Here is an 18,267-nt window from a genome sequence, read left to right on the forward strand (position 1 = left end):
CTTCTGTTTGAGCTTTTGGGGAATTGCTAACTTTATCCAGAGCATCAAACTAACTTTTCTTGTTACAATTACCTTTAGCCCACAGAAGAAATGAACTTGAAGATAAATCTGTTAAGGAACCTCTCCTGCCGTCCATTCCGTACAAAAAGATCCTGTGAACCACTCTGCAATGTGTACTCCCCGTGAATTTAGTTTTTCATATCAGTCAGGATATTTCATTTCCTTCCTAGATCCCTCCCTTTGTTCTCTTCTTTACAATTTACTAATTCCCAGCAGTGCCAGGATTGGTGGATTGCATATGGTGTGAGAAATGGAACAATTTGTTCCTTACCTGTAAATTGATTTTCTCATATATAACAATCCACCAGTCCTTTATTCCCTTCTCAAAATTACTGTTTGTTGTTGATAGGAAATTACTTTTAGATGTGGATGCTTAAGCTTTAGAAGAATCTACTGGTAATATGAAGTAACCACTGCCTATTTAGACTGGGAACTGGATTCCAAGAATCTTCTAGAGAGCCACCTCAGTTACAAGAGCCATGCTCAAGACTTCCCAGCAATGCCAGGATTGGCAAATTGTGTGTGTGTGTGTGTGTGTGTGTGTGTGTGTGTGTGTGTGTGTGTGTGTGTGTGTGTGTGTGTGTGTGTGTGTGTGTGTAAAATATATATATATGTATGTGTAAAATAAAGTGAAGACCAATTTACAGGTGAGGAACAAAATTGTCCCATAGTACTGGGAAGATACTATTAAGGACTTTTTTTTAAAAGAAAAAGAGGAAACCTTCATTTTGTTCATTTCTAAATGAACATCTTTGTACCCTTGGGCCTCTTGTCTTATTGTATATATTTTCTGTGTGTGACTGTAATATGAGCGTGAGAAATTTATCTTGAAATGTCTTAAAATAGTCGCACCAAAAATCAGTTTCCAGAGCTCTCAATGTGACACCTTTCACAAGCACTAAAATGTATGTAAAAACATAAAGGAGGAAGAAATTAACAAGATTATTACTGTTTTGAAGAATATTCTTCAAAGGTTTTTCAAGAGACCAATGGTTTTAAGTGCTTCAGGTTTTGGGTGTCTAGTTTGATGTCCCTTAAAAAGGAGACTATTTTACAAGTGGTGAGTATTCAGCACTTCATGAAAATCAGACACCTTCAAAATTCAGTGAGGGCATCCAGAAATTGAAGCCTCCGCAGTAACTACTCATTTTTAATAATCTTGGCAATTAGATCTTGATAACTCAGTTGTGGCAGGTCTGAGATCATATTACTCTCTATAAACATCAAAATAGTAGTGGAATTTGCACTTTAACCTTGCTTCCACAGAGACACTTCTGAAAACTGGAGTGGAGTGGGTGTGATTGCCGGTGAACTCCGGCCCCGGGCTGCCTCTCTCTGGGCAGCCCGGCGAACCCCGTGGCGCGCTCCTGCCGCCGATGTTTGGGGTGCCGGGGGGCCCATGCCCTGCGCCCCGGCTGCTCCCTCCCAAGCTGCTGGGAGACCCCGACCCCGCACCTCACCTGCTCCTGCCTGAGCAGCCCGGGGAGCCCCGTGGCGCGCCTCTGCAGCCGCCGCTCTGGTCCCCAGGGGACTCCTGTCCTGCGCCCAGACTGCCGCCTGAGCAGACTGAGGAGCCCCACCATGTACTCCGGCCACTAACGCCTGAGACGCTGGGAGATCCCCTCCCCATGCCCCCGCCGCAGGTACAGCCTGGGGAGCCCTGCTATATGCTCTGGCCCCTGCACCTGGAGCGGCCCGGGGAACTCTGCCCCGTGTCCCGACTACCGCTGCCAGAGGAGCCCCGTGGCACACTCCTGCCGCCCCTGCTCTGGCCGCGGGGGGATCCCTGGCTGCCGTGCCCCGAGCCGCCTGGGGAGCCCTGCGGCGTGTCCTGGCTGCTGCTGCCCGGTCCGCCGGGGGACCCTCGTCCGGGACCCCTGTCGCCGCGACTCGCGGCGCCTGGGGAGCCCCTTGATGTTTTTCAGACATCAGAAGTGCGCCCCTCCACGACCACGCCGCTCCAGATCCCACAAGACCTCCCCGCCGCCCACCGGCCACCCCAACCGCCAAGAGACGCCTCCCCCGTCTTCCTGCGCTCGCCGATCACGCCCCCCGCACCCCAGCAGCTACGAGATGACTCTCCTGATCCACTGCGGTCGCCGGACACACCTACTGCACCCCAGCACCTCACGCCACCGAGGAGTAAATCCCCCGACCCGCTACAGGACACCTGCACCCCCCAGGAACTCCAGCCTCCGGGGGGAATCCTCAATGTTCCTGAGACTCAGCTACCACCGAAGGACGCCGCCCCCCTCGCCAGCTGTGCACCAGAAAATGACCAGGAAGGCCCCAATGCCCCACAAGATGGCTGCTTCGCCCCAGACACCGTCTACCTCCAATACCCCCTCACTGCAGATGCGCTCATCTGCCCCATCTGCCTGCCGCCTCGACGCTTTCATCTCCTCGGAGGGGTCACCAGATATCTGAAGAGGTGCCACGGCCAGTCCACCGCCTTCAGCTGTGCCCGCTGCAGCCTGCCCTTCGAGTGTCAGAGGAAATGCAAGGCACACCAGGCCAGCTGTACAAAAGCCAGCAAAAAGACGACTCCGGTCCTCCGCCATCCTGTGCCCCAGCCTGCTGCTCCTGTGCCGAAAAGAAGCAGAGCGACCGTGCTGACCGCTGCCCAGAAGCCCACCCCAGCCCCCGAGCCAGCGGACCAGAACCCTGCCACCGGAACGACAAATGCTGCAACGGGAAGCGTTGACCGAGCTCCTACCAACAGGGGTCCTGTCACCTCCTCCCAGGTCGCCCGGAAGATCTCCGAACTGAGGCACCTAAGTGCCCCCTCCAACCTACACGAACCCGCCCCAAGAAGGGCCAGTGCTCCACCACGCGTGGCCATTCGAAACCCCACCCCTAGAGGCACCAATACTGGCTCCCGGCCCGCCCTCCGAGCTCCAGCCACAAGGGGCGCCAACGCAACTCCTCAGCCCACCCTGCGAACTCCACCTGGCCGGGGACAGGGGCCACCCCCCAGACCTGCTAACATCGGAGACCCCACCACTACGTCCGGACCGCAGCCCCAGAACCCCACCATCAGAGAGTCCGACGCGGCCCCTACAGGCACCAGCCCACTCTCTGCCAACAGAAGACCATCCACTAACACAGCGACCCCCCGGGCGATGACCACACGCGAAAGACCGGACGCTGACGCTGCACCCGCCGAACCAAGCCGGGCTCCACCAACCAGCAATGCCACTACTCCACCGACGGCTATGCCTCGGGGACCAACCGAAAGATCCCCCGAGCTGCAAGGGAGACGACCCGCCGGCCAAACCGCGAACCCACTACCCGCGCGGACCGAAGAACCAGAGGACCGGCAGCCGACGATTAGGCCAGCCACGCCCTGGCAGGCTGCCTGGATCGAGAAGCTCCGAGCGACAGCCTCGTTTGAAGAATTCGACCAGCTCATCAATGAGCTCACCTGCGAGCTCTCCACAGAGATCGTCTCCAGGAGGACCCCAAACCAGGAGGCTGCACGTCCTACCTCCAGAAGGCCCGCCCCAAACCGCGACGCCACCACCCGAGGAGCTGGACGAAGAAACCCCAGCCACCGTTACAACCTGGCAGCAGCCTCCCAGATCCAGAAGATGTACAGAACCAACCGCCTCAAGGCCATGAGAAAGGTCCTCGACGGTCCCTCATCCTACTGCACGATCCCGCCCGAGCGCCTATACCGCTACTTCCTGGAAGTATTCGCTGACAAGCCCAGGAACGACGTGCAGCGCCCAGAGTGCCTTCACCCGCTGCCCCGCATCACCAATGCAGATGGCCTAGAGGCTGATTTCACGCCCAAAGAGGTGATGGCCAGGCTCTCCAGGACCAAAAACACTGCGCCCGGAAAAGACGGCATCCCCTACAGCCTCCTCAAAAAGCGGGACCCCGGCTGCCATGTGCTCTCCGGCATCTTTAACCTATGCCGGTGCTTTGGCCGGCCACCCACCTCCTGGAAGAAGGCCATGACGGTCCTGATCTACAAGAAGGGTGAGCGAGACGACCCCAGCAACTGGAGACCCATCTCCCTCTGCTCTACAATGTACAAGCTATACGCCAGCTGCCTGGCAGCCAGAATCACGGAGTGGGCGACGACCGGGGGAGCCATCAGCCCAGCCCAGAAGGGCTTCATGCCATCAGAGGGGTGCTATGAACACAACTTCCTGCTCCAGACCGTCCTCCAGACGACCAGAAGGGCCCACAACCAGTGCGCAATAGCGTGGCTGGATCTGGCCAACGCCTTCGGGTCCATCCCCCACCATCACATCTTCAGCACCCTACGGGAGTTCGGGATGCCGGAGACCTTCCTCCGCCTGATCCGGGAACTCTACAAGGGTTGCAGCACCACCATCCGCTCAGTAGAAGGCGAAACCGCCGAGATCCCGATCCGCAGCGGCGTGAAGCAGGGCTGCCCCCTCAGCCCGATCATCTTCAGCCTCGCCATGGAGCCGCTCCTGCGGGCAATCTCCGACGGCGCCGACGGCTTCGACCTACACGGCGAGAGAGTGAACGTGTTGGCCTACGCAGATGACCTAGTCCTGATCGCGGACGACCCCGAGAGGCTCCAGGGCATGCTCAACACCATCGGGAGAGTTGCAGAATGGACGGGACTCCGCTTTAACGCCAAAAAGTGCGCGTCCCTCCACGTCAACTGCAGCAAGAAGAACTCGGTGCAGGCTACGGACTTCCTCATCCAGGGTGAATCCGTCGTCCCCCTGGCCGAGGGGCAGGCGTACCAACACCTCGGCACGCCGACGGGCTTCCGTGTCCGGCAGACCCCCGAGGACACCATCCAGGAAATCCTGCAGGACGCCTCCAGGATCGACGTTTCCCTGCTGGCTCCGTGGCAGAAAATCGATGCCCTCAACACGTTCCTGATCCCCCGCATCGCCTTTGTCCTGAGAGGATCTGCCGTGGCAAAGGTGCCCCTCAACAAGGCGGACAATGTCATCCGGCAACTGGTGAAGAAGTGGCTGTCCCTGCCCCAGAGAGCAAGCAACGAGCTGGTCTATATCGCTCACCGGCACGGTGGCGCCAACGTCCCCCGCATGGGAGACCTCTGCGATATCGCGGTCATCACACACGCCTTTCGCCTCCTGACGTGCCCGGACGCCGTGGTAAAGAAAGTCGCGACGACCGCCCTGTGCTCCGCCACCGCAAAGCGAATCGACAGAGCTGCCTCTGGCCAAGATATGGCCACCTTCCTGAGCGGCTCCATGGACGATGACTTCGCCCGAGACAGAGGCGACATAGCCTCACTGTGGACCCGTGCCCGCAATGCCACGCGCCGACTGGGGAAACGACTAGGCTGCCGCTGGGTATGGAGCGAGGACCGACGGGAGCTGGGAGTCCTGATACCGTGGACCGAGACGGAGGACACCGTCATCAGCCCTGGAGCCAGAGGCACGCTGGAGAGGTCACTGAAGGCCGCCGTACGCGCGCTCTACTTGGGCACGCTGAAGAAAAAACCAGACCAGGGCAAGGTTTACGAGGTCACCAGCAAGTGGGACTCCAGCAACCACTTCCTCCACTCAGGCAGCTTCATCCGCTTCGCTGACTGGCGCTTCATACACCGCGCCCGACTAAACTGCGTCCCGCTTAACGGAGCTGTCCGCCACGGGACCCGAGACAAGCGCTGCAGGAAGTGCGGGTACGCCATGGAGACCCTGCCCCACGTCCTGTGCAGCTGCAAGCCCCACGCCAGAGCCTGGCAGCTGCGTCACAACGCCATCCAGGACCGTCTGGTAAAGGCCATCGCTCCGCAGCTGGGAGAAAAAGTCACCAACCGCACCGTCCCTGGCACCGACAGCCCACTGCGCCCAGACATCGTCGTCATGGACGAGGCTCGAAAAAAGATCATCCTCGTTGATGTGACGGTTCCTTTCGAAAACAGGACCCTGGCCTTCCGCGAGGCCCGAGCCCGAAAGCTCGAAAAATACACCCCCTTGGCGGACACTCTGCGGTCAAAGGGCTACGAGGTCTATACCGACGCCCTGATTGTTGGGGCCCTGGGTGCCTGGGACCCTTGTAATGAACGTGTGCTTCGGGCCTGTGGGGTAGGCCGTCGTTACGCACAGCTCATGAGACGCCTGATGGTCTCGGACACTATCAGATGGTCCAGAGACATCTACACGGAGCACGTCACCGGTCACCGCCAATACCAGGAGTAAGCGGGCGTGACTCCGTGCTCCCGAAGGGGGGAGGAGATTTTCACACTTCCCCGTTGGACTCTACCCCCTGAGCCCTGAACCCACCAAACCAAACTCCACTATGTGAGGGTCACCCTATCCTCATCACCCAGCTCGCTCCTTTATTCCCACGACTGTCTGTAACCTATTTGTATGAGCGATGTACCCTCACTGCCTCCCGACTGTATCTTGATCTCACCCACCGTTCACCCCGCATTGGGGACATGACAGACTGTATATGGTATATGCTGCCCAATACCAAAATACTGACCCCTCCCCCATAGTCTGTATGATATCCCCGATGAAACAATAACTGCTGCTTTAAACTCTCTGTATCGTTTATTTTCAAATATTCACTAATAAACATTAAATCTGCAGTTGTTGATGGTTAGTCCTGCTCAATTTGTCAGCCTACTAGAAAGAAATGAGGCCCTTACTTTTGGTAAGAGCTAATCTGCTTACATAATGCCTTTGTTGGCTCATCAACAATAAGCACATGTCTAGTAAAACAGGACAGCAGCAAATGTAATGATATAAAATGTAAGTAGTGAAGGAGAGAGGAAACTGGATTGCTAAGTGTTTATTTTGCTTCCCGGGGGGGTGGGGGGGGGACTTAAAAGTAACCTATTTAAAAAGAGTTAGAACCAATTCTTTTTTTATTACATGTTTAAAAACATTTGACAGGGTTGTCTAAATAACTTAAACATGTTAATCATATTTAGTCCAGATAACCTAATACAAATACTCTTAAAAGTGCCTACTTCAGGAGTACATAGACTTCAGTTATGTTACAGAATTATTCAGAAATTCAGACTGTGCTCATATCTTGCTCTTTCTTTTTAATGCCTCATATGGAAAATTGTAGCATTCCTGTGCTTTGAAAATTAATTTTGGGACTTAGTTTAACTCTCACTGTGATGTTGAAATTTATTTTTCAACTGTTTGCAAAGTGAAACAATACTAAAATGATCCACACAGGCTGGCCAATGCAACAATAAAGGGAAATTCAATCCACCTTTGATGCTTTTGAAGGTCACTGTTTGCTTTTTAAGGGACATATATCTCTGTGGCTTGTTGGACCCCTGTTGTGAATAATAATGAGGGGATTATCTGATGGCCATGTTGCTACTAGACTTGGTCCTCTTTTTTTTTTTTCTTGCGGATGTGCAGAATTAAATGTTAGCTACAGCTTTTACTTGTATTTCTGACTTTATTGTGCCATTTAGAGTTGTGTTAATCAAAATACGGTACATTTTTGTTTTGATTTTATTTAGTCAGTAGGAACTTACAACTAATTGTGCTTGCTTTAGGAGGATACAAAATGTCTTTAGATCTAGCTCAAAACAGCTTCAAAGAACTCATTAAGAGAAAATAATTGTTCTTCTGAGCTTTTATTCTTCTGTAATCTCTGGCTGTCATGGGCTATGCTCTGAGAAGTCATCACTCCGATGTTGGGGAATTAAATAAAACCTGCTTTTTGAGGTCTTTCTAACAAGAACTCTTCTTTAAGCACCCACTTCCTTTAATTTATTAACATAAATATGTGTGGAGGAAATAGGTAACATAAAAATGGGTACATATTTGTCATGTACAATAAATTTCTGAAATTAGAATACATTTAATGTAAAATATTTATCTTTTACGTTTCTTTATTGATGCAAGTTATTCTGAGAGATGTTAATGTAGATTGTTTCCATATTTGTGCAGCACCATAAATAATATGTATGTATCATAATATGTAATCATTATATATGATTCGCTTTAATAGTAACATCCATCAAAACATCTAGCTCTAGCTAAATTATATCAAAACAGATGAAGTGGGTTTTCTAATTTGATTGAAACAATGAATCAAAATTAGTGTATAAAGGATTACGATTGCATCAAAGGAAAGGTTACAAATAAAACTGTACTGTACATATGATGATAGAAGTGAACAATACTGAGCTACAGCATTGATAATTCATATATTGATTTCTTAGTGTCATCTCTGACACATTCAGTCTCTAAAGTCTTAGGTTTTGAAATATAATATGTAGATTTAAACATGTTTGGCTAAGACATCCTAGTCAAAACTAAAAGCTCAAATTTTTCAACTTACACCTTGTAAATATATGAAGAAATACTGTGTAGTATTTTTAAATGTGTAGGTACAAAATGCTGAATATTAAATTAGTATTTCTTTTCTGCTAACTATAGTAGTAATGTGACAATGAATTATTAAGGCTATAAATAGTTATAAGTGATTTAACTGAAGATGACTTTTGTTTTACAGTTTGAATTATTTTACAGTCAGCACTTCAGTGGGAGGAAACTTACTTGGTTACATTATCTTTGTACAGGTAAAATAAATGCATATTTCTGGTGTATTTAAAACTTACAAAATAGCACTTGCTTCACATAACAGGCAATAAATAATTTTCTGTTCTACATTTACCTAAGTTCCTTTCTAATTTGGAACCAAGTTTTTTATAATTTTGCCATTTTTTACATTCATAGGTATATTAACATGGTTTTGCCCTTATCTCAAGCAGCATTTCTTAATTAATCTTTTATGATCTCCATTTTATGCATATAATTAATTACAGCCAATTATTGGTTTTAAAAAAGTTGATGTACATTGTATGCTTTGAAAGACCATGGGAGAACTTCTGCGTTATTAACCAATGAGCTGACCTTCAACCAGCTAAGTGCTCTATACTACTTGGGTGGCCTTTTTGCTTAACATGAGTACACACGTTTTAAGTGAGACCAGTTTAAGTTAAATTGCCAACTACCATTTAAAAAAAAATTAGTAATAAATTGGCTTCCTTTGCCTGTTGCATGAGGTTCAGCTCTGTGATTCACAACTAGGAGGAAGCCGTTAAAAAAAAAGAAAAAATTATTCTTATTAGCAGTGTTCTCTCTAATTTTTTACGTCCATGTGCGGAATTAATTTTGTTACGTGCACCAATATGGAAGTGATGTGAGGCCAAGGGGTTCGGAGTGTGGGATGGGGCTCAGGGCTGGGGCAGAGGGTTCAGGTGTGGGGGGGGTTGAGTGAGGAGTTTGGGATGCGGGAAGGGGCTCAGGGCTGAGGCAGAGGATTGAGGTGCGGGAGTGATGGCTCTAGGGTGGGGCAGGAGGTGAAGGGGTTGCGCTACAGACTGCCCCGGGGGGGAAGTGGGGAGAGAGGACTCACTCCAGCCCTCTCTCACCGCAGCAGCTTGGGGCCAGCTGAGAGACGCCTCTCCCTGGCCACTGCAGCTCCAGCTGGGCTGGGCTGTGGAGGGGCACCTCTCCCTGTGTGTCGAGGACTGGACATACACCTTTTAATAATCAAATCTTGTATGATTTTGCAACACAATTGTGAACTTATTATACCAGTTTATGAAACTGTTGTTGTTATTACTACTACTACAGGTGAAGTAAAAATGAACTATTTGTGTAAACCTTATGTAGCCATGGTCACAACATACCAAATGGCAGTACTGCTTGCCTTCAACAACAGTGAAACTGTCAGTTATAAAGAGCTTCAGGATAGCACACAGATGAATGAGAAGGAACTTACAAAAACCATCAAATCGTTACTTGATGTCAAAATGATCAACCATGACTTAGACAAGGTATGTTGTAATGTCACAAAGAGAATGTGTAACATTTCCAGTCATGGTTTGTTTCTGTCTTCTCATGATGTTTATTTTGTTTAAAAAAAAAAAAAAAAAGTGCTTGCCCTTCACTTATATCCATATTATTGTCCCCTATACCTGTTCTCAGATCCCTGTGGGGAAGGCATGAGCAGCCACCTCTGGATGGAATAACCAGTGGGGAAGATAGACAAACAGACATGCTATCCAAATTCCTCACACTGGGCTGTGTGCCAGCAGAGTCTGCTGAAAAGGTAATACAGCTGAGGCAGTATTATCTTTTCTGCTGAGCCCCTTTTGTGTGCAAAACCTTCCCTTTATGGCTTCAGAGGCAATAACTATCAGTGAAAACTCAGTAAGCATAGCTCCACTATAGCCAGGCTGATTTTGGAGTAAAGAAGTATTGTAGTGGCCTGGGATGGAAACAGTGCAAAGGCACTGCCCAGATGCTGGGACCAAACTACTTGTTCAGTATGGTCTCTTAAAGTCTTAGCCCTGGTCTATATTACGAGTTTAGGTTGAATTTAGCAGCATTAGATTGATTTAACCCTGCACCCGTCCACACGACCAAGCCATTTTTGTCAACTTAAAGGGCTCTTAAAATTGATTTCTGTACTCCTCCCCAACGAGGGGATTAGCACTGAAATCAACATCGCCGGGTCTGATTTGGGATAATGTGGATGCAGTTCGACGGTACTGGCCTGCAGGAGCTATCCCAGAGTGCTCCATTTTGATCACTCAACAGTATTTTGAACTCAGATGCACTGGCCAGGTACACAAGAAAAGCCCCGGGAACTTTTGAATTTAATTTCCTGTTTGGCCAGCGTGGCAAACTCAGCAGCACAGGTGACCATGCAGTTCCCCCAGAATGTTTCTACACTCCCCTTTCATCTCCGTCCCTGAGGTTATCGTAGATTAGAAGGTGAAAAAAATGCACTCGCCAGAACATGTTTTCGGAGCTCATGCAGTCCTTCCGCACTGGTAGGGCACAGCGTAATGCATGGAGGCATCCAGTGGCAGAGGCCAGGAAAGAATTGCTGTGTTTGCTTAACAGCAAAAGTATCATGCCTCACTAGTGATCCTGCCCGAGCCAGATTGCTGTGTCACATGCACAACGTGCTGTGTCAGCCTTGGGCGGGGGCATAACCGCTTTGTGAGCAGGAAGGCCGTAGATATAGACATGGTATTAGGTAACTTTCTGGAGAAAACGTTCCTGTGCATTTGGCAAAGCCTGTGACAAAAAAAGAGAAGCCCCATAGTGTAGTGGTTATCACATTCGCCTAACACGCGAAACATTCCCGGTTTGAAACTGGGCAGAAACGGGTCGCTGTTCCTTTTTCTGACTCCCCTTCTGCATTTTTAGCCTTAGAACAGATCATACTGTGAAATTTTACTTTGAATTCAGTCAATTATGAGTTAAATAATATGGAAGCTCTCTCTAAGTTATAGTCCTGGGCTCCTTACACTATCAGCTGCTCTGATAAATTAACATTTTTGTTAGGGATGGGGGGAAATTTTTATGAAACCTTTTATAGAGACTAAATGCTATCTAGGACTCTGAAATAATCTTAACATGGCCCACAGAGTGCAATCCTTCGTTCTGGATTTGTCATTCCACAAGTTGAACTGCTCCTTACTACTGTCCAGGCTTCATGAGCCACGGGAGCAAGGGGCAGGCTGGGGTAGGTGCGACCATGCGGTACTGTCAGCTGGGAGAGCAGCCTGAGGCAGAAGCCTCCAGCTTGCATGATATTCCAGGCAGGACTGAATCTCCATGAGACGAAACTTAAAGAAGAAAATGACCTGGAATCACTCCTCTTAGAGCACCGAATGGAAGGATAGCCATGTCTGTCCAGGCATCCCTGATAGACCTAACCAAGGTCTGCCAGCTGAACGAGGCTGAGCGGGATCCCGGCTGGCAGGAGCCGGCGGATGGAGCCCCAGACTGCCAGCAGCGCTCAGCCCACTGTCTGCCTGGGGTTTCAATTATCCAGGCAGGCAGCGGGTTGAGCGGGTCCGTCAGACAGGACCCCGGAAAAAAGGCACAAAACAATTATCTGCCGTTGCTTTCATGGAAGGTGGCGGGGGGGGGGGGCCTGATGACATGTACCCAAAACCAGCCGCGACAAAGTTTTTGCCCCCATCAGGTATTGGGAGCTTAACCTAGAATTCCAATGAGCAGCAGAGACTGTGGGAACTGTGGGATAGATACCCACAGTGCACTGCTCTGTAAGTCGATGCTAGTGAGGACGCACTCCACCAGCTTAATACACTTACTGTGGACATACGCAATAGACTGTATAAAATCGAATTCTAAAAAATCGAATTCTATAAAATCGACCTAATTTCATAGTGTAGACATACCCTTAGAATAAAGTAGTCCGTGAAATAAAAAATGTTTTTTGTTGAAGGTACCAAAGGCTTTCAAAAAATAGATAGCATATATGAGAGAAATGCTATATTTACTATCTGATACACCTTTTGTCAGGGGAGTGTTCTACCCTTATAGGTGCTGGACAAGATCATATAATGCAGCGGTTCTCAACCAGAGGTCTGGGGACCCCTGGGGGGAGCAGATTTCAGGGGGTTCACCAAGCAGGGCCAGTGTTAGACTCCCTGGGCCCCAGGGCAGAAAGCTGAAGTCCCACTGCATGGGGCTGAAACATGGGGATCTGAGCCCTTTCTTTTACCTGGGACTGAAGTCAAAGCCTGAGCAACCTAGCTTCCTGCATGCTCCGGGCAGTTGCACTGCTTGCTATCCCCTAATGCCAGTCCTGGCTTTTATATGCAGAAAACAAGTTGTTGTGGCACGGGTGGGCTGTGGAGTTCTTATAGCATGTTGGGGGAGCCTCAGAAAGAAAAAGGTTGAGAATCCCTGATCTAATCTGTCTTTTCTATCTCTAATTTTCATGTATAATACTTTTCATAATATCCTGTTTCTGGAGCCTCAAATTGATACTTTATCCCCACTGACTAAAAGGATACCTTTTTAACATCACTTCTGACTGGAAGGGGAATACAATAGCTTTGTAATTTTTCTTTCTTGGTTATGTTTACTTTCATATGCGCCTGTCCTTTAGCTAGAGGGTTCGTGTACCAAAATACCTGTACTAATTATGTCTTCCTTTCACACCACCAAACAAAGAAAAAGCTGAGCTGTGCACATTAAATCAGCTTACTTATTATTACATAAGTCGATGAACTCCAGGGTGCTGAAAACAGTGAAATGCACTTACTTCTATTTTGCAAGTAGTTTACCAGTATCTGAACCACACAGCAGCTAGGAAAGAAAATGCAAAGCGCAACGTATGTTACATACCATACTTCCTTTCTGTTGAAGTTCAAGAAGCTGGGAAATTAACTTCCCCCTCCCTTGGTGATAGTCACTGGTTCAGTCTAGTTTTCTTCCTAGTGGCTGTTTGACCTAGATTGTGTTTTTGTTCTGATTTATACTTAGCATTATTGTGCTTAAACTGTTTAGTTTTTGATATGCTATATTGCTTGTGACTGCTGCTCCTTAACCTTTAATATATTTCCAACACTGTGCCAAAGTGGCAAAAAATATTAATTTAATAATCTAGATTGCTTGTAGAATGTGAAATTAAAGTTGCTACCTAAGCATATGAGCCAGCCAGTGGCTAGGCAGTATTCCAAAACACTCAGTGAAGGAGCCCAGTAACTTGCCTTTTTCCTGTGATTGGAAAATTAGTAGTACTTGTACAGATTACTTGATTGGAAACTGGTAAAGAAGATATGTGCTCATGCTACATGTCATCCTGCTGTCCGGTTTAGAGAGACATCGTCTTCAGAGCACAGTGAACAGCTAGCATGGCAATCTGACCTGGACGGGATAGAAACAGATATGTTTTTTGGAAAGAGCTAGGGTTAGAATGATGGGAGAACCCATAGTTGGATCCTTATGTACACTACAACTATGAAAATGTTGTAGGTGTTAATTTCTTTGTTATGCAAACAAACCATGCAATATATAGAATGACTGTGGAAAATGCAGCTATCTCCCCAAAACTCTTCTGTAGGTAAATGGAAATCCTAGTCTCCTCTTTGGCTTAAATGCACTTTGTGTTCTCAAAAAAAAGCTCTCCAAATTGTATTTTAGAAATACTAAAAGAAGTAGCTTCAGTAATAGAAAAAAATTACTTTCATTGTTTGAACTGATTAACACTGTTTTTATATATGGTAGTGTTCTTTCTGTTTATTTGGTTCTAAAATAAGCTGACTTTCCAGCTCAAATAAACTATAGCATGAGAAAAGTTGAACTTCATTTGAATGGATCTTTAGAATTCCAAAACTTTAATAAGGTGCTATAGACTTCTGACCGTGCATATGAGTCCTATTTAAGTGTGTAAATTTTCCCCATAAATTATTAGCTGTCCTTAAAATATATGTATGTTGCTTATGCTTTTTGGCAACATTTATGAATGTTAAAATACACAAATGCCTTTTTATATTGCAGGAAGATATAGAAGCAGAGTCTACTTTTTCATTAAATCTGAACTTCAGCAGTAAACGAACAAAATTTAAAATTACCACATCAATGCAGAAAGACACACCACAGGCAAGTATTTTTCAATATCTATAAAAGTCAACAGTTTAATAAAAGTGTTATTTAAAACTGACTTCATCTAAATTAATGCAAGTCTGGTGTAAACAGATGCAAGTGTATCTACAAAGGGATTTAAACAAAATCCATTAAAAATATATTAATGAAACCACGGCAAGGTTTGTGTGGACATGAGGCTTTACCGAGGAAAAGAAGGATGACGGGGGCTGGCAGAAGAGCTTGGGGCAGAAAATGTGATGGGAGGGGAAACTCTCCTCTTGTCCCTTGTGGAACTGACTGTCCTTTCATCAGCACTTTGTGGCCAGAGGACCACTTACTATTGGGGGGAAAAAACTAATTTGGAATCCCAATTTATTATTTTCATTACAAACTGAAAGTCTAACATGGTTATTGCAAAGGGAAGCTGTGTTCATGGACAATGGGAGAAGAGAGGTGAGGTTCTGAGTCCCAAGACCAAAGAAGGAAAGAGAATTTTTTTAAAAAATTCAAGTATCAATAAAATATTTTTAAGGTAATGTTTAAAAAAAAAAAGTCAGTATAAACTTTCCCCTGTTGTTGCTTTTTCTTTACCAGGGACTGTGTTTTCTGGTGGAAACAATTACCCTAGAAGTTGAATTTAGAATCATGAGCCATGTTCTGATATGAATAAGTTCCCAGAAGATGTGCATTAGTAAGCTATAAGTGCACTTCTCAGGTGGTTGATTGAAAGTGTTCATGTCTCATAGTCCACCTAAAGCAAGCACCGTTAGCCCATTAATACACTCCATGATGTGTTTTATTTCCTTAACAATGATTAGAGGGGTAGCTGTGTTAGTCTGGATCTGTAAAAGTGACAAAGAGTCCTATGGCACCTTATAGACTAACAAATGTATTGGAGCATGAGCTTTCGTATTCACCCATGAAAGCTCATGCTCCAATACGTTTGTTAGCCTATAGCAGGGGTTGGCAACCTATGGCATGCGTGCCAAAGACGGCACGCGAACCAGTTTTTAATGGCACGCGGCTGCCTGCTGGGACTCTGCGTGCCATTAAAAATCCTGCCCGACGCAGCAAGCCACGGGGTCCGCGGTCCCAGGCTGGAGCACCGGGCTGAGTGCAGCAAGCCACTGGCCCCTCTCCCGCCTTCTCCCCTCCCCTGGAGCCCTGCCGTCGTGCGTGCAGAGCTCTGGGGGCCGGGGCTGCGCGCTCCCACGGGGCTGCATTGGCTCCGCGGGGAGGGAAAGACGCTGTCTGCTCACCCGGAGCTCTGCCGCTGCGCGCGCAGCGCTCTGAGAGGCGGGGCTGTTCGCTCCCGCAGGGTAGTGTATCTGGCTTTGCTTGGAGCCTCAAGGTAAGGGGTCTAAGTCTGGGGGAGGGAGTGGATAAGGGGTGGGGGCAGTCAGGGCAGGGAGTAGGGTGGGTTGGATAGGGGGTGGGATCCTGGGGGTGTGTGTGGCTAGGGGTGGGGGTCTCTGGAGAGCAGAAGTCAGGGAGCAGGGGGTGGGTGGGTGAGGCATGGGAGTTCTGGGGTCTGTTAGGGGTCAGGACAGTCAGGGGACAGGGAGCAGGGAGAGTCCTAGGGAGCAGTTAGGGTGAGGGGTCTCTGGAGGGGGTGGTCAGGGGGCAAGGACCTGGGAGGGTTGGATGAGTCTGAAGTTCAGGGTAGGGGGCAATCAGGAGGCAGGGGTTTGGAGAGGGGTTGTGGCAGGCAGGGAGCAGGGAGAGGGTTGTATGGGTCGGGAGTTCTGGGGTCCTGTCAGGGGGCGGGGAGCGGTTTGATGGTGCATGGGAGTCCCAGGAATCTGCCTGGGGTTGGGGATGTGGATAAGGGTTGGGGCAGTCAGGGGACAGGTAGAGGGTAGGGTCCTGGGGGGCAGTCAGGGGACAAGGAGCAGGGAGGCTTAGATAGTGGATGGGGTCCCATGGGGCATTTAGGGGCAGGGGCCCAGGAGGGAGTAGTCAGGGGACAAGGAGCAAGGGGGTTGGAGGTTCTCGGGGGGGGGCAGTCACCCAGTCCTCTGCCCTGAGTCCTGACCCCCTGCCCTCCCCCCACACACACACCCCCAGCCCTCTGCCCTGAGTCCCACCCCCCCACCCCCACACGCACCCCAGGCCCCTGCCCTTGGCCCTGTACCTCCCTCGTACACACCCAGACCTCTGCTTGACTCCTTCATCTCCCCCCACAACCCCAGCCCTGACTTTGGCACCCCCACACATACCCAGTCCCCCCTCTGCCTTGACACCTGCCCCCCCCCACATCCCCAGCCCCCCACACCCAATGCACCCCCTACATCTCCACCCTCACCCTGAGCACCAAATGGGAGCTCCTGCACCCGCCCGCCCCCGACATTCTAACCTGCACCCCTCGCATTATATAGAAGCTGCCCAGGTAAGTGCCCTGCACCCAAATCTCCTGCCCCAACTCTGAGCCCCTTCCCTCATTCTAGCTCCTGGCCAGACCCTTCACCCCTAGAGCTGTGCTCAGTGCACTCCCACTCGCAGCTCAGTGCAGAGAGGGGAAGAGAATGGGCCAGAACCAGGGAGAAGGTAGGTACCCACTGTATGTGGGCAGGGCCGGGACCTCCGACTGACAACGGGGTGAGCGAGTCCGGCAGCCAGGATCCCGGCTGGCAGGAGCTGGCGGATGGAATCCCTGAGTGGCAGTGGGCTGAGCCACTCAGCCCATTGCTGGTCTGGGGTCCCAGCAGCTGGCCCCGCTCAGCCCACTACTGGCCTAGGTGAACAGAACCCCAGACCAGCAGTGGGCTGAGCGGGCTGGCAGTGTAAGATCAACATTTTAATTTAATTTTAAATGAAGCTTCTTAAACATTTTGAAAACCTTGTTTATTTTACAATACAACAATAGTTTAGTTATATAATATATAGACTTAGAAAGAGAGAGACCTTCTAAAAAATATTAAAATGTATTACTGGCACACGAAACCTTAAATTAGAGTGAATAAATGAAGACTCGGCACACCACTTGTGAAAGGTTGCCGACCCCTGGTCTATAAGGTGCCACAGAAATCTTTTCCACGTTAGCTAATTCAGATACTGCTAATAAAAATATCCTAGCCTTATGCAAGAGCCATGTTATTCCCTAGACTCAAATATTGTATATACCCAGATAGTGTTGACAAACCAAAAAGGCTGCACCTCTTTGATTCTTCTGAGAAAACTTGCTAGTTAACATTCTCCAAAGTCTTATCAGTTGCCACAATTATTGTCCTTATTTACAGATGGAAAAGGGAGATGGTTTGTCTAGAATATATCAGTAGGTCTTTGTGATCTTCAGTCAATCCATAACTTGACTAGAGCTAAATTTTAAATTCACCAATAATAGACAGACAAGAGGCACTTAATGAAACCTATCCTTATTATCTAGTCATAATTCAAGACATTTGTTAATTGTGGAAGGTTTTTGTCTTTTGAAGAACTTGGAACTAAAGTATGAATTCTATGCTAATGTTTTTCCGTTTCTCAACTATTGGAGTGTATCTATATCTCTTATATTAATGAAAGAAATCTATAGTTATTCAGAGTAATACTGTAACATGTTTGTTGTTTAATACCTTTAACTTGTTTGTCTTCATTAAAGGTAGCATTCACTTCTTGGAATGCAGTATATTACAATAAATGGTAGGATATGTGGCTTTGTTAGAAAGAACAAACCCAAGAAATTGTGAAATCTCTGCTGTTTTGAGTTCTGTATACACCTCTACCCCAACATAACGCTGCCCTTGAGAGCCAAAAAATCTTACTGCATTATAGGTGAAACCACGTTATATCAAACTTGCTTTGACCTGCCAGAGGGCAGCTTTTTTCTCTCTCTCTCTCT

General features: G+C 48.3%; 2 protein-coding genes across 8 annotated transcripts in view; both read left to right on the plus strand.

Moving 5' to 3' along the window:
• Positions 1-18,267, plus strand: part of CUL2 (cullin 2) — a 115,372-nt gene that overhangs the window by 73,093 nt on the left and 24,012 nt on the right. For 5 of the 7 annotated variants that reach the window (XM_030550173.1, XM_030550176.1, XM_030550169.1 and 2 more), the window contains 3 exons: positions 8,518-8,584; positions 9,645-9,847; positions 14,343-14,444. In XM_030550173.1, coding sequence (XP_030406033.1) covers positions 8,518-8,584; positions 9,645-9,847; positions 14,343-14,444 — 372 coding nt within the window. Of the gene's footprint in view, positions 1-8,517; positions 8,585-9,644; positions 9,848-9,998; positions 10,114-14,342; positions 14,445-18,267 lie in introns of those variants that run through there. The other 2 variants (XM_030550175.1, XM_030550174.1) reach the window with 2 other exon arrangements.
• LOC115645479 lies at positions 458-12,291 on the plus strand. The gene is made up of 2 exons (XM_030550168.1): positions 458-6,622; positions 12,280-12,291. The coding sequence occupies exon 1, from the start codon at positions 1,437-1,439 to the stop codon at positions 6,222-6,224; it is 4,788 nt and encodes a 1,595-aa protein (XP_030406028.1). The 5' UTR covers positions 458-1,436; the 3' UTR covers positions 6,225-6,622; positions 12,280-12,291.

This window comes from Gopherus evgoodei, chromosome 2 (assembly GCF_007399415.2).
Source record: "Gopherus evgoodei ecotype Sinaloan lineage chromosome 2, rGopEvg1_v1.p, whole genome shotgun sequence".
Lineage (NCBI taxonomy): Eukaryota > Metazoa > Chordata > Testudines > Testudinidae > Gopherus > Gopherus evgoodei.

Excerpts from the sequence above, each read along its gene's own strand:
- LOC115645479 (XM_030550168.1), top strand. The coding sequence starts at position 1,437 with ATGTTTGGGGTGCCGGGGGGCCCATGCCCTGCGCCCCGGCTGCTCCCT.